The sequence below is a fragment of the Corylus avellana genome, chromosome ca2, assembly GCF_901000735.1.
Source record: "Corylus avellana chromosome ca2, CavTom2PMs-1.0".
Lineage (NCBI taxonomy): Eukaryota > Viridiplantae > Streptophyta > Magnoliopsida > Fagales > Betulaceae > Corylus > Corylus avellana.
The window spans coordinates 4529983-4552987 of NC_081542.1; the positions used below are offsets into that span (position 1 = coordinate 4529983).

The 23005-nt window shown below is 35.3% G+C and overlaps 2 protein-coding genes and 1 pseudogene across 3 annotated transcripts; 1 reads left to right on the forward strand and 2 right to left on the reverse strand.

Moving 5' to 3' along the window:
* Window positions 1-1504: 1504 nt before the first annotated feature.
* On the forward strand, window positions 1505-7411 carry LOC132168566 (probable protein disulfide-isomerase A6; annotated as a pseudogene).
* Window positions 7412-10578: 3167 nt separating this feature from the next.
* LOC132172588 (uncharacterized) lies at window positions 10579-12000 on the reverse strand. Its single transcript, XM_059584113.1, has one exon. The coding sequence runs from the start codon at window positions 11954-11956 to the stop codon at window positions 10844-10846; it is 1113 nt and encodes a 370-aa protein (XP_059440096.1). The 5' UTR covers window positions 11957-12000; the 3' UTR covers window positions 10579-10843.
* A 3512-nt stretch (window positions 12001-15512) lies between these two features.
* LOC132172581 (uncharacterized) lies at window positions 15513-21505 on the reverse strand. Of its 2 annotated transcripts, none has more exons than XM_059584103.1 (6): window positions 21183-21505; window positions 20458-20568; window positions 20256-20311; window positions 18369-20141; window positions 17029-17182; window positions 15513-16348 (listed from the first exon to the last, which is right to left on the reverse strand). In XM_059584103.1, exons 2-6 carry the CDS (start codon window positions 20558-20560, stop codon window positions 15690-15692), a joined length of 2745 nt encoding a protein of 914 aa, XP_059440086.1. In that variant the 5' UTR covers window positions 20561-20568; window positions 21183-21505; the 3' UTR covers window positions 15513-15689. The 2 variants fall into 2 exon arrangements, with proteins under 2 accessions (XP_059440086.1, XP_059440085.1); XM_059584102.1 differs by having other exon boundaries at window positions 20256-20314.
* Window positions 21506-23005: the final 1500 nt, after the last annotated feature.

Below are 23005 nucleotides of genomic sequence, written 5' to 3' on the forward strand. Positions count from 1 at the left end.
TCAACATCACTAATCCGGGGAATATGAATTCCAATGATGTGTTCTGGACAGAGGGAGGGTCAAAGAGATCACCAAGAAGATCAACATTCCACAAAAAGGACTCGAGCTTTTATATCATTCTGTGTTCTCTTGCTTTTAAGCCTTGGCCTATGGTTTCCATTCCTCCCAATGTTGATTTAATGACATATGATTATGCATGTGAAGCAAAATGATAATAACCAATGATGTCCTGTTTTTTTTTTTTTTTCCCTTTCCAAGAGAAGTTATTTCTCAAACAAATTGACTTATAGACAAATAAAGATATTTTATATAATCAAAAAGATTATCATTTCTTCCCTAACATTTTTTTTTTTGACTAATTTTATTGACATAATAATAAGTCATAAACTTTTTCATCTCCCATTTTCTATTGACAACTTGATCTAGTTAAAACTTCATGGTTGTTTGAAAAATTAAACTTCAAATAGGATATCATTGGTTATTATCAAAATAAACCTCTTGATCGTTGACATCAATGACTCATCACTGATATCTAAAGAAATTCATAAGGCTATGAAAATATAAAAGAATAGTAAAATAAAAGAAACTAAACACAATAATTTACGTAGTTCCGTCTATATAAAGTACATCCATGTGTTAAAGTATTAGAGCATTCGTATTGAAATATTCAAATAAAAGTTTAATTTGAAGAGCAAAACCCACTTTTTAAAAATTTTAAAGAATAATTTAACTTTTTTTTAATTTTATTGTGGAGAATGACTTATTTTTTATTCTTTTAAAAAAATCTGTAAAGAAAAATTAATAAAAAAAGATATAAAGAATCTACACTTGTTTGAATCATAGAATTTTTTTAATAGGAAGAGTGGACTGGTTGATTTAGAAAAAAAAAAAAAAAAAGAAAGATGAGAAATGAATTGAAAAATACAAAACGACATTTTTCAAATTAAGGTTCTGTATGTTTTCGAGGTAAAATATTTGTTGTCAAAAAATTATTTTTAAGAAAATCACTTTTCAAACGTTTGACATCTATGGAAAATCACAAATTTTGTATATATTTTCATTCAATCATTTAACATATAAAAATTAATTTTTATTCACAACATAAAAAAATAATTTTTTAAAAAAGTAATATAAAATTTTGATTTTTAACAATGGTTCACTAGAGATTCAACGGTGGTACGACGAATTCTAACGATTTGAAAATAAGAAGCTCAAACTTCAAAATTAATTTATGATATATTTTTTTTTTAAAAAAAAACATTTTTAAAATTGGCTACTAAAAATGTTGTCGGTTAATTAACATTGTACACCAAGTCAAACTGAGCCTAATGTTTGATGTATCTATAAAAAAAAAATAATAATAATAATAATAAAAACAAAACTTCGCCTAATGTTGCGCAATTTTAAAGGCGCGGATATTCATGGTTTTAACGTTTATGTTGATTTTTAGGCGCCATATGTATCGCCTATTTCTGAGTTCTCTCTTGTCTCTTCCATTTTCAAAACCAAGCAAAACAAGCAAAGCAGAAAAAGCACAGAAAAATGTCAAGGTCAAGGACTTGGTTTCCCTCGGTCGCCCTAGCTTTGGTACTTTTTGCCTCGTCGGTTATCGCCGACGATGTCGTTGTGCTCAACGACGACAACTTCGACACGGAGGTTGGTCAAGATCGCGGCGCTCTCGTCGAGTTCTACGCTCCCTGGTACAAATAATCATTCAATCAGTACTTTCCCCTCTTAATTATTTGTTTTGTTCTGGAGAAAATCTCGCAAAATCAAGTCAATCTTTGAAAATATCAGATGACTTTTACTCGGCTGGGAAACGTAAGATCAAGTAGGAGTTATGGTTTCCTTCTTTTTTTTCGCGTTAATTTTCCCGGGAAGCAAACAAGAGCTAGATAAGCGTTAGTAACTTACGTATTGTTTTATGTAATCGATATTTTAGGAATCGGCGTGTTATGGATCAGCTCAATTTTTATGAGATCCAGTTAATATTATTGATTTGTCGGAATTTGATGATATTGACCGTGTGTGATAGGAGATATGTGGTTTTGGTGCTCGATAGCGCTATATCTGAATCGTCATTAGCCTATTTATATCTGATAATTTATCTGGTTGGCGGAGAGAATTATGTTGATTTCGCTATATCCTAACATGCAAGCGGTGGCTAGAATGATTTTACAAAATTATGTGCTATTTTATGGTCTTTGATCCAAATAGGTATAACTTGGACTGAAGCTAACCTCTCACCTGCTTGTCCATTTTCTTATTTTGTAATGGACAAATCGGACGTTAACTGTTGGTATCTTCTTATTGTGTTTGTTATGAAGTTATTGTATATTCAACATAATTGATAATCAGGTGACACATTGATTGGATCAAGGCATTTGTCTTGCTGGATTATATGAATGCATGCTTGGTGGTTCATTAGTGCAATTAGGAGCTTGACCTACTGTATATCTATGTTTCTATTTTTAATGAGTTATCACCTAGGTTCCAATCGTTCGCAACACCTGATTTTATTTTATCATTGCAATACCGTTTTTGTGAAAACTTTTAGGGGGATGTCAATTGTAATATTAACTATTTTGTTTCCTATGGCAGGTGTGGCCACTGTAAAAAGCTTGCTCCAGAGTATGAGAAGCTTGGCACAAGTTTTAAGAAAGCAAAATCAGCTACGATTGGGAAGGTCAGCTCCTTGAATTCTATTACCTTTTTTTTTAAAAAAAAAAATTTATTTATAATTTATAATATTTCCGTGTTGCTCAATGTATGATTCTTGAGTAATTATACTGGTTGCCAAACTAATGGGACCGTTTAATTGCATTATCATCAGTTCTTGCTATTTTGGGTCTCAAACATCTACTTATCTTAAATCAGACAATGGACTTTTTTTTTCCCCGATATGTTTCTACTTTTATGGCCAATGGCAATCAAATGACATGTTATTTCACTTCATTTGATGGTTTCTGGTGCAGGTGGACTGTGATGCGCACAAGGGCCTATGCTCTAAATATGGGGTTTCTGGATACCCCGCAATTCAGTGGTTTCCTTAAGGGTCCCTAGAACCCAAGAAGTGAGTGCCCTCCATTTCCCAAACTTCTATCCAATTCTCTCTAATAAGAACATTTCCCAAATTCATGTGCACACTTTAAGGTCTAAACATATTTTTGACCATTTTTAGCTATTAAGAATATTAAAGTAGAAACATTTTTATCAAATTCTATATGTCTTAGGTATGAAGGTGCTTGTACTACAGAAGCCCTTGTTGAGTTTGTAAACATAGAAGGAGGTATTAATTTGTTTCTAGTTTAATTGAATTTAGTGAACGAAGAATTTTTCTTTTTGTTTTTAATATTTCTTGCATGATGTTTCAGTTGCTCCCATCTGCTTTTTTCTCCGTCCTCTTTTTTGTTGTTGTTGCTGTCTCTGTTTTTTGGTTGCTCCACTTCTTTTTGTTGCTTATGTATCAGCAAGAGTTTGAATACTTTCAATGGACTGTGTTGACTTATTGTCCTTTTAACTTTCAATGGAATATTTACATGTTTTATCTTAATTCTGCTTGAGCGGATTGACCATAATATTGCTGGTGCAATAACTTTGCCTTTTTGCCAACCTCTTGAAGTTTAGAATTTTTTTTTCCAATTTTGCTCCTTTAATTGCTGACTAGACATGGTTGGTATAAACTTATAATTTTGTGACACTTTGGAATGGGTGGCTCTTGTGAGGTTTGAAGATCTATCATTTTCCTCTGACTATTGGAAATCAAATGAAGCTTTCATTATGCAAAGTAATCTCATCGCATACATGTTTTGTTAATAATTGACTTGTGGCTTGAACAACAAGTATCTTCATTACTTTAGAGCTGAATGATTGATAATTGAACATTTGTTTTCTAATACTTCTTCATGATGCCTGTCAATGGATTAAAAATTTATTCTTGATTTGTAGTAAATTATGTCTTGAGTTATTCATTGTTTGATTGCTGCCCAGCATGACTTGCTGCAGGGACTCCGTCTCAGGGGTCTCTCTAGTTTTTATCATGCTTTAGTACTTCTGCATGGTATATCATGCTGCATATCATTAAATTTAGCTGCTCTAGTGAACACCTTACGTACCTTTAGTCAACATACATTGACAGTGTTGCTTTGTTCTAGGGACCAATGTCAAAATAGCCGTAACCCCGTCAAGTGTAGTGGTACTAACGCCAAACAGTTTTAATGAGATTGTCCTAGATGGAACAAAAGATGTTCTGGTCGAGTTTTATGCACCCCAGTAAGTGATGTGTTCCTGTAATATGCTCTTTCTTTGCTCTGCTATATTAATGTTGGGAAATCATTAAGCTATTCTCAATCCATATGAGGGGAAAAGGCCTTTTTTTTTTTGTCTTTTTTTTTTTAGTTTATTTGAAATGTTGCATCTCTAAATTGTCTTTTCTATTTTTTTGCCTGCGTGTATGGCAGGTGTGGCCATTGCAAATCCCTTGCTCCAGTAAGTATATTATTGCTACTTGGTAGTATTATTGGTGCAGATCTTTATATTGTGCCTAGACAATGGTTGTCTTGATCTCTGTCTGCTGTCTGTTCTCTAGACTTATGAAAAGGTTGCAACAGCATTTAAATTGGAGGACGATGTAGTAATTGCTAATCTTGATTCTGACAAGTACAAGGATTTGGCTGAAAGTGAGTTCAGTACTACAATATGAATTTTTTTTTATCCTTGTAGGGCTTGTGCTATCAACTTTTAGATTTCTGTGATTGATAATCAAGGACTTAAAATAGAACTCCCAAGTGAAAATCCAATAAAACCAATTAAAAAAAAATCTGTAAAGAAATTGAATATGCCTGATGCAATGATGCTGTTTTTGCAGGTATGGTGTCAGTGGATATCCCACATTAAAGTTCTTCCCAAAGAGCGACAAAGCTGGTGAAGATTATAATGGTGGCTGAGATTTACTTGACTTCGTAAATTTCATTAATGAGAAAAGTGGCACTAGTCTTGATGGGAAACGAAAGCTTACATCCAAAGTAAGATATCTATATTTGTAGGAGGATCACAATATATCACATTTGTATTTTCTTGATCAATTTTATATTTCTTGATGTAGGCTGGTATAGTTGCAAGTTTGGGCAACCTGGTGAAGGAGTTTTTGGGTGCTGGAAGTAAAGAGAAGAAGCCAGCATTTGCCCAGATAGAAGAAGAAGTTGAGAAACTCAAGGGTTCAGCCGCCAGGTTATAACAATGACGTAGTATTTCTGTCAAAGAATTTTTGAATAAAATTTACTCAAACTCTGTTTGAATGTAAATGATTAGTGGCTGTTGCCATGTATGACTTTCTTAATGGAACCACAGGGAATTATTTTAGTAAAAGTCTAGAGTTTGTGAGATCCAAATTCATATAGTTGACTTTCTATGTCTTGTAATTCTTAGCTCTTGATTATCTTTTTAGATATGGCCAGATGTACTTGAAAACTGCGAAGAACTATATGGAGAAAGGTGTGGATTATGCCCAGAATGAAATCCAGTGGCTTGAGCGCATACTTGATAAGGTAATATTTTCATCATTTTGGCAATAAATCCATGCGGATAAGATACACTTGAAACATATTTCATATCTTTAAAAGTTGCAGAGATGCTGGGATAATGAGTTGACTACTGTTGCATGCTGCTTCTTAATCATATAAATTACATGATATAATTGCTTCATATCATACTAGTATGTTTTCAATTATAAACATGGAATCACCCATTCCAATATATAAAAAATAATTGATTTGAAGCTTGCCAAGAAGTACTTGGTACTGCAAGTGTATGAAGATGTTTATGACTTTGTAAAACTTTCAAAAACAGAAGGGATTGTTAGTACATCCATGGTAAGCTGTTGTCTGCCTTTCATACAGGATAGGAAAAGTTGCAAAATAAGCTCAATGCAACAACTCAAGAAAGCTTAAATTTCTACCGGGCCTGAAAGTCTTGGGGTCATTTGTCTAGGCTATTACTACTATAATGGTGATAATCTATAATGGAAGCCAGTGTTATTAGTCAACAGTAAATACATGGATATAACAGATGTGAAATGTTATTGACTTTTACGAGGACTATCCTGGAATTCAATCTGCATACAAACTTAACGTTCTCTTGTATCTTGTATTGTTGGTGCAGCCTATCAACCCATCAAAGGAAGATGAGCTCACTCTCAAGAAGAATATCCTATCTACCTTTGCTTGATCCTCAGGAGTCACAAGAAGAGTCGTTCCCGGGTTGGGTCTCTCCACTTTTTGCACTTTTTTATGTTATAACTTGTAGAGGATAAAAAAAAAAGGTTAGCTTGCACACACAGTTATGTACGGTGTCGTTTGTTAATATTTTTTAGAGGGTGTTTTTTGTTTTTGGTTTGAAAAAAATTCTCACATAAAAATAGTTTTGCATGTTGTTTATTAATGCTTTTTTTTTTTTTTGGGAAAAGAGAGAACAAAAAAAAAAGAAAAAAAAAAAAAAGACTACGTAGTGTTTTTGCATTAGAAATCTGATCATCGTAAGTTCCTGTTGACCTAACAGGACATAGATTGAGGACTGTTATAGAATATTTCGTATTCCACTGTATTAATGTCTGCTCCCAGCCAAAGTACTGTGAGTACTGAACCTTTTCTATGAAATTGAACTTTGCATGTGCCTTTGTGTACAATAATTGGAACCAATTTACATGTGTTTGTCACACTAGATCTCCTAGAGGATCTTAAGGTACAATTCCAATACTGTTTCCGTAATGATTTTCCCGTTTCTTTCTTTTCTTTTTTTTTTTCAAATACATGGTGATGACTGGTGCTCTCTTTCTCTTGCACGCATGACGCATGGCACGTAGACAGGACACTTCCAAAAATTGATGTGTAAGGTGACTGGAGATGTGGGAGATACAATAGGGATCCTAGAAAATGTGCAAGCTTGAATAACCATCCTATTGTACTTAGTAGGGGTCGTCCCAACAGTCAATTTAGTGCCAAAAACTTATTGTACCCAGTCGTGACAGATGATCAATTTAGGACTGTACCATGTATCTCTGGATCTAATCTTCTAAATTTTGTATATAATGTGCTTTTGTGTAGAGTGTTTTTAAATGAAATAATTAAGATTTTATCATTTTTAATATTTTCAGTACATGTGATATGCAAATAACTAGAAAAAAGTAAGGATATTTTAGAATTTGAACCCGAACATGTCACGTGAAAACGTGTTTTTGTTACATTTTCAGTTTGGTGTACCCTATCCTCAGCTTTGGTGTACCCTCCAACAGTGGGTAGCGAGAGACCCTGCCGCTTTCTGTGGGGATGGAACTATCCCTCACCATCAGGAGAGGAGGAAGGGTGTGGAACTCTCCTTTCCTACACCAGGACACCAGAAGGGGACAATGAGGTGAAGACCTACCCCCTCCATGCTCTAGCCTCTAATGGGTCCTTTTTTTGTTTATTTATATTTATATTCTTAAAAAAATAAATAAATAAATCCAAGCACTTTTTAGGTTTTTTTTTTCGAAAACTCTTTTCAAACAATTATCTAAAAAATACTTTTAAAAAACTTGTCCATATGCAGTTGTCTAAGAATTTAGAGGTTTTTTTTTTTTTTTTTAATATGGACTGTGATGTCCTTACATATCCCAGGTTTCTTGTAGGAACTTTGTTTGATAACATTTTTTTTTCTTCTTTCTTTTGTTTTCTTTTTCCAAAACAAAAGCATTAACAAACAACTTAAAACAAAAACATTATAAACAATTCAAAACATAAAACGTTCAAAATTACTTTTACATTTATATCACATCATAACACTTTTTCAAACAAAAAATAAAAGGCCCCATCTAAAAAGCATTAGCAAAATGAGCCACAATTCTAATTAGAAAGAATGGTGAAATACTTTATTAATACTTGTGCTTTGCCACGTTATGCCATATTGGTGTACATGTGGATATCCTATAAACGCAATTGGTACTTCTACCAATTTTCCACCTAAAAACTAAACGGCCGCCATGTTAAACCTATTAAGGAATGCCACGTGTCCCATATGTTACATTAATATTATTTAAAAATTAAAATTATTTTTTTTAAAAAAATTAGGAGTGGCTTGACTATCCCATATTGCCGTCATAGAGATAGAATTGGCAATTTGGGTGGTTCGAACACTCTCAGGCTGGCCATAGGAGGTGGTAATTGTTGATGGGTTTGACATGACCAGTCATTAAGTTTTTGGACGAAAATACTAACCGGGTTTACAACACCTTTGCAAATCGAGATACCATCAAACTAAAAACCCTAAAAAGAAAAGAAAATTAAGCAAACATATACTTTGAACGGAAGAGTTTGACCAGGAAATAGGTTGAAGGTGAGTCTGAAAAGAATCACACGGATGGCGCACGAGCAAAAACAATCCAATGAGAAAGAGGTGGGTTTGCAATTGCATTATTAGGCCCACGGCGGCAGTGTGGAGTGTGGGAGTGTTTGTTGATGTCCATGTGAGGCCTTAATAAGATGTGGAAACAGACAAAAGGGTTGCTCTCACACCATCCCATCCACTCCGTCTCATGTAGTCATTGCAATGCAAACACCCAACAGTGACTGTTCTTGGGGCCTGGGGGATGTTGCCACTTGTGACTTGCCTGCCTCCAGAGAATTTACTTTTACTTTCTCTCTCTCTCTATTTGTATATATAGAGAGAGAGAGAGAGAGGATTAGATTCCCTTCAACTTCATCATACAAATACTGAACCTCTGTGTAGATTGCTCTGAAAATATGACAACTTCTTACCTAAACCTTGGTAAACTCCCACTCCATTATTTCACTACCTTTCTTGACTTTCCGCATAAATACATAATTACACCACCCTCATCAGTCAATTGAATTGAAAATATGTCTTTTCCCCAGATTTATTATTATTTTTTTTTTGAAAAATGTCTTCCATGTCTTGTAGATCCTTTGAGGATTCAATTTAGGTTAAACAGGAGTTCAGGAAAATGATTTTGTTGGGTAACTTTTATATATATATATATATATATATATATATTAAAGATGAGAATAGTCATTACTTTCATAAATTACAGAACACAAGTCCAGATTGTTCACACATTCTCAAGTATTAATGTGACACTCTTAACTTATAGTCAGTGTGTACATAATTCAAAGCATAAGCTTGGACTTCTATCTTTTATATTTATTTATTTATTTCACTATTAAAATTACTGCAATATTTCACTATTAAATACAGCATATATGTTGTATTTTTGTTAATAGTTTAGATTTAACTTCAATTTTTTAATTAGAAAGAAAAAAAAAATTAAATCTGAATGTTAAAAAATTACAACAAATGTGTTGTAATGTTTTTGTGCCAAGTAGTAAAATGTAACGGGGCTGTTGCAAAAATTATAAGAGAAAAGGTGGTGATTCTCTGTGTTGAATAGGAGAGGGGTTGGTGAATAGTCATGGGACCAGAACCCTATCAACCAACATTTCCAACACAGGTAGACTGTGATTGAACAGTGGAATTTTCACACAATCTTTATAGTACGACCCAACTTTATGTTATCATTATTGTTGATTCTTGGGATAACGTAAAAACTTTGAATATGAGCAAATGCACAATAATGGCGATGGGACCATATTTTCCTCTTGCCACCATTTTCTACTACCTAAATTTAATGAAGTTGGGGCCTCGCATCTTTTAACAAATTGCCTCAAAAGGTCGAACCACTTTCACTTTTGTGGTGAAAACAAATCATTTAACCACATTTCTTAAAGTGATATTTACAAAGTTTGATGTTCATGGTATGGGAAACAAAGGAAAGATCCATAGAGAAGAAGCCAAAAAGAGATGTTTCACACTTTCTTGTGTTTTTTGATTAGATTGACAACAAAACTCAACAAAAACAAGTCAAATGTTTCATAATCTCACAACTCCTTTGATGTCAAATCCAGGAGACACCATGACCCATTTGAATTTAGATGTGTAATCTTCCCTTTATCAGCACCATATATATGGATCTCAGCCAAAGCTAAATCATTGCATAACAAAAAGAAGTGTAGCTTCTGGTGGCCCCAAAACTAGTAACACAAAAAGCAAATTTGCTAATCTCATGCTCTCATGATCTCATCCATCGGCAAAAATCCCAGCCAGAATGTCATGAAAATGTGTATATGAATGAAGCAAGAGCTTGAGCCAGGAGGATACAAATGAAGCCTTCACAACGGCTGTGGGTTGGTACTGTGGGGGCATGTAGTTATGGGGGCCTTCACTACCAAACAGGTTTGGCTATGTCCACCACATGAGGATCACATTATTGATATCCAATAAGGGCTTCTCTATCACAATAATGCAACTTAGTTTATCACAAAATCCTCAATTTTCTTTTTTTAGGGTTTCGCACGGACTAGATCTCTGGACACCGTATAAAAAGCTCAAGCGTGTTCCCGGTCCAACCTTAAATCTGATGCTTAATGAATTATCTTTGCCCATTTGGGGTTTAAGCATCAGATTATTGGCACAACAATTACATTAACTTTGATTGAACTTCTCCAAGCTGCTTACTTGATTAACCATAAGAAACAAAGATTTTGATAACTTTATCTTTCTCATGGTTTACAACAATCTCTATGAGAGAAAGTAGAGCATATCAAGGCAAATGGGGATAAAAGATCAACCCCATTAAATCAGGGACATCTTCTTCTCTTTTTAACCGGAAAGAGAAGACCCGATAATAAATACATAGATAATCAAACAAGTCCTAAATAGAATAGAAGAAGCTCAAAAAACCAAAAAAAAAACAAAAAAAATCTATACAATTTTTCTTGAATCCCCACATAGATATTTACCTGGAGGAGACTGGGTTTAAGGCTCTAGCAAACCCATTCATAGCCCCATAACCCTTTGAACTAAACCCCAAGCAACCAAGCAACCCTTGCCTATAAGGCAAAAAAGTCTTCCTTTTCATTCCCTCGGTTTGAGCTCTATTAGCCGTGTAATGCAACTCATGCGGCGATGGAGGCACTCGCCGCTTTCCGATCCCATTTGTCGGCTTTCCGGCCGCTTTCTTGGTCGGAACTTGTGCGTTTCCTTTACCTTTCGCCGCTTCTGAAGGCACAGAAACCGAGCCTGGAAGCGTTTGGTTTCCGGGTTTCTTTTCTTTAGTGGGAGCAAACGAAATTGTAGACCAGAATTTGTTGTTGCTTCTTCCTTCGCTTTTGCTCCTGAGGAAATCTTTTAAGAATACCCATCTCTTTGAGCTTCTCCCAGCTGAAGAAGATCTTGAAGACGAAGCAGAAGCCGAAGGAGTAGTAGTCTCTGAAGACAAATCCTCAATCTTTTCCCGCTCATTCTCTTCCACTTCCAAACAACCATTCTTGTTTGCTAAGCTCATATCTTCATCTCCACCCTCATTTTCCACCCACTCAAACTCTGTGTTTCTCAGCGGAGACATAGATCTGGTTCTTCTGCGCAAAGACTTATCTCGTAGCCTCAGATCTCTGCCTCTCACGCCAAGCCGACCCGCGTCATACTCATCCACCTCCGCTTCAAGATCCAGCAATGGAGCTAAAACCTGAGGCTGCTCCAAGTGGGTGGAGAGCTTCATGGGCCGGATCTTCCCGTTCAAGAACAGCTCATCCGCGGAGCTCATAGACCCGGTACCACACCCGCTTGACCCGAACCTCGCAGAGAACTCAAAGTCGTCCATTGATGAAGATTGAGGTGGTGTTTTGGCTAAAGCTATACTCAGTGCAAAGTGCATTGGGCTTGCCGGAGCACTGTAGAAGAATCCGGTGACGGAGCCACGGCCAGGGCTGGACGGAGCACTGACATAGGGAGTGGAACAAGAGCTATCAATGTCTTCGAAGGTGGGTTGGGGTTCGTTGGTGTTATGGGTTTCGCCATTGGTGTGAATTGGAGGGTCTCGGTTCGAGAGTTCGCCATTGTTGACGTCCATTGTGTAGTTTGTTTGGGGAAGAGGGAGGATTGCAGATATAGAGAGTGGGGTGAGTGGAGTTGCCCTTCAGTTTGGGCTTTTATTTCGTCAATGCCATTTGTCTTTTCATGTCCGTACTAGATTTCAATTTCCAAATTACTAAAAGAACCCTTGCTTTGTTTTTAATGGAAACAAAAAAACACGTTAAAACTGGAAAACATTTATACACTATCCATAATAAATAAATCAAATGAAACATCAATTTACATGATAAATCTTTGTTGAAAATACATTTGGAAAAAAAATATATAAAATTAATGTTTATGGTTTACCTAATTTATAATGAGAGGAATGTTACACATTCATACCTGCTATTAAATTTTGTCAAAATATTTGATAGATTCCGTTAATGTGTTAAGTCATAGCAAATAAAATGACGACAAGTATTATTCATAATAAAAATTAATAAATATATAAAACTAAAAAACTAAAAAAATAATAATTTTCAAAATAGAAAAAAAGTAAGATTATTTTTTAAAATTTAAAGAAAATTAGAGATAAATAAACTTCTTTTTCTTTCAATAATAAGGGGGGTGTAAAGGGGAAATTGCATGCCTCAAGGCTCAAGTAGTAGAAATAGAAAGAGAAAATGTGACCTAAAAAGAATGAAAAAGGGTGACATTGAGAGAAGAGTAGGGATCGAAGTGGGAAAACGGAAAAGGCGTCCAAATTGCTTATAAAAGTCATTGAGGTCGGCACGTTCATGTTCATGTTCATCTCCCCAGTTTGTGTTCCTCTGTGACGTCACCCTACCATTCTTTCCCTGCACTGCAGACCCTCAAATCATTTTCATCGCCCACATCACCTTGTACTACTCTACTTCTGTGATGTCACAGCCGTTGATAGGCTCGAGATTTGTGTCCCCTCTACTCTCCTCTCCTCTCCTCCCCAAATTTTTTTTTTTTTTTCACCTGTCCAAATTTTGAAGTATATGGAACAACTCACTATTCAATGGCACTGAAAAAATGTGTATTTTGACAAAAGGAGTGTTTCTCTGCTACACTCCTTCATTAATTTTGAATATTTATTTTGGGCTTTCTCACTTAAAATTTGAAATTTTTTTCTTGGAGTTTGATAATTTTAGACACGGTCCATAAATTTGATACAAAATTATCAGATTAAGGTTGAAGAATTTATCCATTTAATTAAAAAGATGCATTATTTATCATTCTCTTAACATTTTTAACTAACCGGACATTGTTCAATTTGTCTTTATATCTATCTAAATAAAAAATAAAAAATTCAAAATTCAAAGGTGATTGAAGCCAAGAATGTTAAGAGAATGGAAGTTTGGGAAATGGGATTTGTAGCTGACTTTATGTAAGGCCTACATACACCTTGGAAGCACAAAGATAAAGCTCTCTTCATAGGATCCTAAGTTTTGGGCAGCTGCTACGAGGCTGAGGTCCTTCTGTATGTATATTGTATACCCTCCCTCAATTAATTATTAATCATTATACAATAATCTGCTTAATTAAACAACTAATTAATCCTTACAAATATAAAAATTCTAATCTGTTGACATTATAGAATGCACAATCTCTTTTCAGTTTTCCCTAGACCCAAGAAAGAAGAATATTGGTTTTAGCCATACTCTGCTTTGGTAGGAAAGAGAATGCACCAGCCAATTAAAATCTGACTCGTGGTTTGAGTACACTGATTCAATAGCCTCTAATCATGTGCATTTTTTGTGGCAATTCAGATTGAGGATCCTTTACCAAGAAAGCTTGGACCCATTTGGGTAATAAGCCTAAAAACACTTGGCTTTTCTTAATCATACACAAGGGGGTGAAAGTTGAATCTTTTGGGTGTGTGAATTTACATTATAAATAAATTACAAAAAAGGAAAATAAAGAAGTAACAATTAAGATTTAGATCCTCACCAGACACCTCCAAGATATGTGTTTATGGTGAGAAATAATTGGATATGGATCCCAATAACTGGATTTGGACTATAAATATGAGAAAGTATTTATGGGATTCATCTATCCAAACAGGTGGATAGACAGTTCAAAATTTGTTTAACTAAGTGAGTCTCATAATAACTGTTTTGTGTTTGTTGTCTGAACTGCTAACAATCCAAACAATAAAATTGCTGAAATCTCTACCCAAAACAATTTAAACATTACAAGTTTTATTTACTATCTCTTTATTTGTTGGAATATATGTGGTTCTTTAACCCATGATAATGTCTTTTCATTTTGTAGTTGTTTAGGAGGGAAATCGATTCTTCATAAATTTTCTTGAAAAATAATTAAAATGTGAAAAGATACTTAAAAGTGGTGATTCCTTCTCTCTATCCTTCTAGAAAGTTAAAAAATTAAATTTTTTTTAAAAAAAAAAAGAAAAAAAAAAGTGATATTCCACACAAAAGATAAGTAAATTGAGCTATAAGATAATAATATGGTGGGGGAAGAAAGTGAGAAACTAGGGAGGAAATCACGTGACGTGTTGTTTATAGATTTGTTTGGCATGTGAGGTGTGTTGTTGAGAAATGACAATCATGTTCGATTTTTGCATCATAACTATTTATTTATTTATTTTTTGTTAAGTTCATCATAACTAATTGAATGCACACAATAAATACAGCACACCAGATTCAGAACATGTGGTCTTTAAAGAAGTCAGTCAATGAAATGATAACAACATGAAATCTTAGGCTACCTGTGTTTAATAATATCTACTTTTGAAGCTGTTTCTTAATAGGCTATAAAGCCCATGACCACTCATAAATCATAAATGAACTGGCCCCAATATGTTTTGTTTTCTTTTGTTTTTCATTTTTTTTTTTTTTTTTTTTTTTTTTGCAGATTATGGGAGAGGAGATTAAAAACAGAAAATTAAAAATTAGAGTAAGGTCATATTTTGGGCCTGCTCCATTGATGGCCACCTAAAGAGAGGAGCAAGAAGGTAAAGATATGAGTTCAGGCCCTTCAGGGTGTTGGTAATTATATGTTGGTTTCTTCTGTAAATTGTGATATATTTATGCTTATTAAATCATTTACATAAATATACTTGGAGAAACTCCAGGAAACATAATTTCAATTGTCTTAAAAAAATATATATATTTATTTTATTTTATTTTTTAAGTTATGAAGAAGAAAAATAATCACTTTCATGGACTTGTAGAAAGAATTTGAGGTAAATAGCTGAATTGTCTCACTATAATAATACGAGGCATCAAAGACCTCACCCAGCCCGGCCCACAAGACCCAAACCATAATCAATATCCACTTCCTGGGCCCTTCAACACTCAGAGCCCAAATCCCACAAAGCCATAAAAAAGCCAACCCAAACAGAACTTTTTGGTTTCATGTGTTTTGCTTCTTGTAATTTTGCTCTCTTTTTGTACTGTTTTAATGCTTATATTTGCTCATTGAAAAAAAAAAAAAAAGTTGGATGGACATGAAAGTCTTACTTAATCTTAGGAAGTAAAAACCTGGAGACCATGGAAAAAAAAAAAAATAAATAAAAATCAAAGCATTCTTTGTAATTTGGTATTAGGAGCTGCTGCAAATTGGAAAATAATATCCACCAGAGTGAATGATCTTTGATGCTTTCCATCTTTTGAATAATATATATACCAAAAAAAATTAAAATTAAAAAAAAAAAAAAAAAAAGGTACAAGTCCACTACTTGAGGGATTCACCAGGACAGATTGAAACTAAAAGGAAAGAAAGCAGCCATCAATGCATTATAAATGCAATATATCATAAACCAATTCATCAACCAAAGAAGCCAATATTCCCTTCTCAATTTCCACACCTTCTTCAAATGCTTCTTTGTCAAAGTCAAGCCATCTCCCACACTGAGTGCTCATGTCCTTGTCCACAAGCTGATCCACCATCATGTCCTCCATGCTTTTCCAACCTAAAATCTCCTTATACAATTCCTCTGCCAGCCATACCTTCTTACCGGACATTGTCACCCACTTAGCCCATGATTTGCAGCTTCCATCAACAATTTCACTGTACCTGAGATCCAGGCATTCACTCACACAATCAAATATAACTTTTCTCCCAAGCTTAAAGTGCTCTTCTCCATTTCCCTGATTATCCAACTGATCAAAGAGATTTGGGGCTACAATCTTGCTGGTGTGACCCAATTCAAAATCTTCCAACATCAACTGTGTGTTTTTGAGTATATCCCTAACATATTCTAGTTCCCTGTTGCTTGATCCCTTAAAACCTATGAAACTGAATGTTCTACTTATATGCTTTGTGCCCACATCCCCCGTAGGCATGGAAGAGGCGGAGTCAGATAATTCCACCTCACCTCCTACTGGTAGAGATTCTTTTGTAGAGTGCCAACTAAATGATTCTTGAGCTTGCTCCAATGAACACTTTGTGCTCCCTGAAAAGAAGGGTACATGTCTTAGTTATTACTCTGATATGAACATGCATTTGGTCAAAAGGCTCCAAACAAAGTTCTCACAATCATTTGTATGCTACCCAATTACGTTAAAAATCATTTGCTCAAAAACCTCAAAGAGTGCAAATGATCTTAGTCATGCAAAGTTCACTGGCTTTTACATATATGGAGCAACGATGTAAAAATTTTCTACCTATTGAGCTGAAACAACAGTTATTATTAATGTTTTCCCTATGGACATAATCGCTGTCTTATGACCGCCAGGTTCATCGCTGTTCATTTTATAGTATTCATGATTAACTTTGAAAATAAAAATTATTCATGTGGCAGAAAAATGCTCAAGATCTCATATGTTGCTAAACCACTACTGTTTCAAAAGCTTAAGCTGGTAGGAAGTAATGAAATATTCTAACACTACCCCTCATGTAACTCCCCCTTAATAAGTGAGGTCTAACATATAGAATATTTAATTCAAATGAGAGGAGAATGACCAAGACAAAGTTCGAACTCAGGATCTTTACTTCGATATTATGTTAAATCATCACTTGTTCCATTAACTTAAACTGATAGGAATTTCTTAATTCAATCATTTAATTTATATTCTAATATATGTATAATCATTATCATGTTTAGAGAAATGAAAAATACGAATGTAAATTTACCACTGGTACTCTGACTATTGTCTGAGAAACTTTCACCCCCAAAAGAGTGTTCAAAACTTGAAGCAGGCCTGGGATGTAGACAATCTAGTTCTTCTACAGTTGCACTGTCGATGCTGCAACTGCTATGCTCTTTCATCCCTTCAGATACCTGAAACTGTTGAAGCAAACTTGAGACGTGTGCATGTAATAAATCAAGCATATGTGAAATATGTGAAATAGAGAAATTGTTTGAACTCAGAGATGAAATGAAATGCCCAGAAAATGGAAAAATGAACGAAGTCAAAGTAAAATATACTATCGGAAAATTCCAATTTAAGTTGGTGATGATTATGAATAACTTCTTCAAGCATATATGGATGCAATTTAAGGGTGTCCATAGTTGACAGATGAACTTTAGTAGAAAACCTTGACTTCTGGAGTATGGACTGGTACTGAAAATAAGCAAGTGGCTGTAGTTGCACATATGATGTCCTTGTTAAGTTACATCACAACATATCCCAAAAGCTTAAACCGATAGAAAATTGTATATTTAATCATTTAATTTATATTCTTAACACTTAGCCTCACGTGTGGGCTCAAACCATAACATTCATTCACATCACTGAAGAACATACTGACTGTTAAGTTTACCAAGAAAAGAAGAACTATTTTCAGAACCAGAGAAATAAGCGCTACTTTTTACATAGTCAGAAAGGTTTTGAACCTTAATGGATCTACTAGAGATACCAATTCCTTCTGTTTAAGTAACTGCGTCATTTTTGCCATAAACAATAGCTTTTTACATGCACAGAACCAGAAGAACTAAGCACTACGTTTTACATAATAAAAAAGGTTTTGAACCTTAATGGATCTACTAGAAATACCAAGTCCTCCTGTTTAAGTAACTGCGTCATTTTTGCAGTAAACAGTAGCTTTTTACATGCACAGGACCACTTGGTTTCTTCTTAGACCCACAAACAACCAGCTAACTTCCATTAGTTGGCTACAAAGGCAACTTACTAGGAAATTTTGACAGATGTGGGATCTGAATCAGCATTTAACCTTCCCAGGAGGTCACTAATAGCTGCTCAATTTCAAATGAAAAACTTTTGGCTCCAGGGAGAGAATTACTAGTAAAATTTTGTTCCTTTAATATGAATAGTTGATATTATTGTTTGTTTCTAGTGGGAGGAAAACTATCATCCGAAATCCTAGCACTAACAATTTAGGCCCTGGAAGCACCTCCCAATTTAATTTGTTACTTGGTCATAGAAAACCACCAAAGGTGAAAATTCAAAATCCAAGAGCACAAAGAACAGAATGATAGCTTCAGCTAAATGGTATAAACAAAGGAGACAGACCTGCCTCTGCTGGTTCACATTTTGTGGTAGATCATCAACTGAAGAGTAATCATAGTCTTGTATGCTATCAAACTTATTTCTATGGAGACCAAATTGAAACCTCTTGCTCTGTTCCCTTGATTTGGAACTCACCAGGTTCGGAACTGAATCCTGCAAACTGGATGCTAAACTAGCACACGTCCCTTCTCTGACCAAGTTATCATGGGATGAGTCAACTCTAAGTGTCAACTCCTGCAGTTTTTGTTGTAAAAGGACACTCAAAGCATCACCACCGGTTACATTCAAACCAGGAGATGATAGGTTAAAATTGTCTGGAAGAAACTGATCATTATCACCAAAGGAATCATTACTGAAACGACTATGTTTTCCCATGACCTGACTTGAGGACTGTACTTCATGTGTGCATCTTCTCAAGGGAGACATGAACGTAAATGAAATTACATCCATGCCTTGTTTCATGTTATCTGCGCCCGAATTCAAGCATCCATCAATTGCAACATTGCATTTCCTAGAACTTTCATCATTATTGATTAATGCATCATCAATGATGTTTTCTTCAATGTGAACATCCCCATCTGCAGACATTTTCTTTTGAGAGACTTTAGATCTTTTGGATAACAAAAACTCCTTTTCAGTATGAGTTGCTACTGAGCTCAGCTTTTTAGCCCCAGTTTCAGAGTTGACAACAACCTTATTTACAATCTTAGTTGGCCCAACCGAACCATCAATGGATCGAGTTCTTCTTGCTAGCTTATTGGAAACTGAAACTTTTGAACTTGAACTATCGATATTGGATGAGGAATTCTGCTTCTGGTTATTCTGCCTGAGCGCATTGCTAGTCCTGCTTGCAGAAGTTCTCTTCTGTGCAGTCCTTTGCATACTTGGCTGCTTCTTAGTTAACTGGTTCGATTTCACATCATTCGGCTCCTTCTGGTTCATGAAATTCCTGTTATTACTCAAAGTCGATCCAGTTCGTCTCTGAACATTGACTTTTGCTTGTTCTGCAAGTGAAACTGATTTTTTCTTACTCCTCAAACTGTAGGAACCACTCGTTTCTGAATTTGTAGAAGATTTGGATTCTGATGCATATCCCTTCTTGCTCCCGTCATAGGGCTGTCCTCTCTTATACTTAACAGCACTGGGTTCCTTGAGTCTTTCAGGCCTGGATGCTCTATGTCCACCTTCCAATTTCTCTCTCAAATCCCGAATCCTCAATGGAACTGAAGAAGACCCAAAGGATGACATGTTATTCTTGGTAGATGCTCGAGGACTTGCATCCATTATCTTTGCAGCAGCCTCCAACATGTAAGCCAGGTTCTTTGTTGGGATATACCCAGGACCCTTGATAGGAGACAACAATCGATGATGAGTAATTGGAATTGATTTAGCTGATTTTGGAGGCAGCACCTCTGTTTGGAATCTCTCAATTGGGCGGTTCTGCAGCTTCTTTGTTCTTGACTCTAGAGGATTCCAAGAAGACTTCTCCAGCTTATTAGGCATGTTTATGTAGTCCATGCGGTGATAATCACTCAACAAATTAGGATTGCTCCTATCATAAAGAGATGGTCTAAAAGAGGAATAGTCAAAACATGGGGCAGAAGAAGACTCGGGGACATTTGAAGCTGGCAATGAATCCAAACCCATGAGTCTAGCGACTACTCCAGGGGCTCTAGCCCCACCTCCTTCATCACCAGTAACCAACAAAGGACAGTTAGAATCACTACTTCCTTTATTACTTGAACTTGAACTTGCTCCATTCTCATCCACCTCTACCTGGAATTATGGCCATGAGCAGACAAATAAAATTATAATTTTACGAGTTGCATGCCATTAATCTTCTAATAAGAGGGAAAAAGAGAAAAGAATTTGCTGTGGGGGGAATCCTACCCTATTGAGCCATGACTTCGACACATTCTCCACATTTTCTCTTTCCTGCTTCAATCCTTCTACGTTCAAAATGGTAGGAGCATTTAGAATAGATAATTAAACATCAGAATGCATAGATATCAATATGAGAAGCATAATCATAAACTTAGAGAATAAAATTTAATCCAAAAAAAAAAAAAGGAACTTTGAGAAACAAGCATACCGGGTAAGTCCGAATTGTTAGAGAACAGCTTCTTCCGAGATTTACCATTCCAATCAAACAAGTTCAGGAAGCCTCCCTTTGAGCGTCTTTTCTCAACCTCCATTTTCTCATCTATAAATGGAAATTACTTCATCAATTACAGCTAGTTGAATATATTTAGAAACCCCATATGAAAAATTCATAATTACAAAACCATAAGAAATATAATAATAAATCTTATCTCAATTCATAAATGTGCAAAGAAGTTTATATAGCCAAATGTAAATAGATGGCTATTTGAATATATTCATAAAAAGGAGAAGTTTATCAAAGAAACTAGGCACAGTACCGACTGCATTGCTCATTTAGATAGGTAACTTCCACAAAACCCCCCAGTTTATGAAAGAAACTAGGCACAGTACCGACTGCATTGCTCATTTAGATAGGTAACTTCCACAAAACCCCCCATTTTTATGCGTGTGTATGTGTGTGTGTGTGTGTGTGTGTGTGTGTGAGAGAGAGAGAGAGAGAGAGAGAGAGAGAGAGAGGGAGAGAAACCACCCCCATCTCGCAAAGAAACCAATTCAACATGTAAATCAGACTGTACCAATCTTACACATACATACGCAGCAACAAGTGGTTGTATGTGTGCATCTAATGCTGGGTTTCATTGTTTCATTCATATGGGTATCCTTCGAATTGAACAGAAAGCACAACATTTGAGTCATTCCAATAAGAAAACTCACCTACAATCTTTCATCTGCAAAACCCCATTTTCCAGACTCCAAGCTACACCCCCTTTTGCAGAAACAGCAAATCACTCAAATCCCATTACTTTCACAATCAGCAAACACAATCTAGATGCACAATAGCAACTTCATTCAAATGGGTGCCCTTCAAAATAAGCAACAAAAAAACCATTGAGCCATTTCCATCAATCCCACCCAACAGCCTTTATCCAATGAACCCCCAATATCAAACTCCAAGTTCCCTTTTTTCAGCTTAATTTTTTTGAACTAAAACAAGCACATTGCGGAATAGACAAAAAGATCTGAAAGTCTAAGAAGCCCAAAAAAGAAAAAAAAAAAGAAAAAAAAAAAGAAAAGAAAAAGGCCAATGCAGTACACAAAAAGAGCTAAACAGGAACCAATCAGAAAGGATATCTATTGGTGAAGATTGCACACAACACACACAGAAGAGTCAAAGGGGGTTAGTGGAGAGTAAAAGAATCTGAAAAGATTTTGAAAGAGGAAAAACTTGTCTGGCTCTGCAAAGGCTGAGCAAAGACAATAATATATTTAATATTCAGAGAGAAGAGACTGCATTTGCCTTTGTAATGGGGCTCCTCTCTTGTGAAGAAGAGTCCACTTGAGTAGCTGTACTCTTCTTACAATGCCACGTGGGGACTACATATTGGTTTGGGGTCCTCAAGACATGACTATTGGTGGGACCACTTTAGTGAATCAAGGGTTCAAATTTACCGACCATTTAAATTCTCAGGTTTAATCCTAGTTTGAATTTTTTATTTTTTATCAAAGGGTAATAAGAGGAAGCTTTTTTTCTTCTGAATCCCTCCATTTTCCTTCTACAGATTACATTCGACAAAATGTATGCACTTGGGTCAATGGTTTTTTTTATTTATTTAATTAGTAATAACTTGGCTAACAACTGTTTTCTTATAATTTATTCAGCAAGATTAGTACTAATCTATCTACGAGCACTCCTTATAATTATACGACTCACCAATTTGATATAAACTCAACATAAAATTAATAAATTAAAATTAATGAGTATTTTACCTATATCATTTTATACGTATATTTTAACACCATTTGAATCCAACATATAAAAAAAAAAAAAAATGATCTGTAGCGAGAGGGACAGAAGAGGAGGGAAGAAGAAAATGATCACTATGCATATGATTATACTTTAGAGAGTGGAAGAAAAAGAATCAATCATAAATAGTGAAAAATATTTCCTATCCCTCCAAATTTTCTACTCGCATTGGGACAAAATGGTGGACCTTTCTTCTATCAATATAGCATCCAAGAGAACCCCCTGAAACGGCGGGTTGTAGAGGTAAGTTTCCTGGAACCAAACATTTCTCATCTTAATTTCCTAACCCAAAAAAAAAAAAAAAAATGAAAGCACCCCAAAATAATTATCACCACCAACAAATTGACCCATCACTGAATCTGTTATATTAGCACGAGACACAAACGGCAATGAGTTGCAAAATTGTTCTACATACATCCAAGACAACCAGAAATTTAAGACACCTTCATGGACCCCGAACCCTTCCCGCCGCATAATTATAAGAATGAGAAATAATTCTTTACATTTTTTGGCGTTTATTTCGTTGAGAGAAACATGCCAACTCAATAAAAATATACACGAGATTGACGTCGAGACGCCAAAAAAACAACAAGACTATACTCCCTTCTCCGGCCCCATTTGAGCTGCTCAGCGGGCACAGCCCGGCAATTCCTAAGGGCATGCAGCAGCCAATACAACTTAGGGCACATGCTAAAAGTTTTTGCCTCTATTATTAAAAAAATAATTTGTCACC

What these genes read in the sequence shown, in the direction of transcription:
- LOC132172588 (XM_059584113.1), bottom strand. Translation starts at nt 11,956, where the DNA reads ATGGACGTCAACAATGGCGAACTCTCGAACCGAGACCCTCCAATTCAC.
- LOC132172581 (XM_059584102.1), bottom strand. Translation starts at nt 20,560, where the DNA reads ATGGAGGTTGAGAAAAGACGCTCAAAGGGAGGCTTCCTGAACTTGTTT. An exon ending in TAACAATTCGGACTTACCCG is followed by an intron (nt 20,315 to 20,457) that starts GTATGCTTGTTT and finishes TTTTGAACGTAG; the next exon opens with AAGGATTGAAGCAGGAAAGA. An exon ending in CAATAGTCAGAGTACCAGTG is followed by an intron (nt 16,349 to 17,028) that starts GTAAATTTACAT and finishes CCTTCTTTTCAG; the next exon opens with GGAGCACAAAGTGTTCATTG.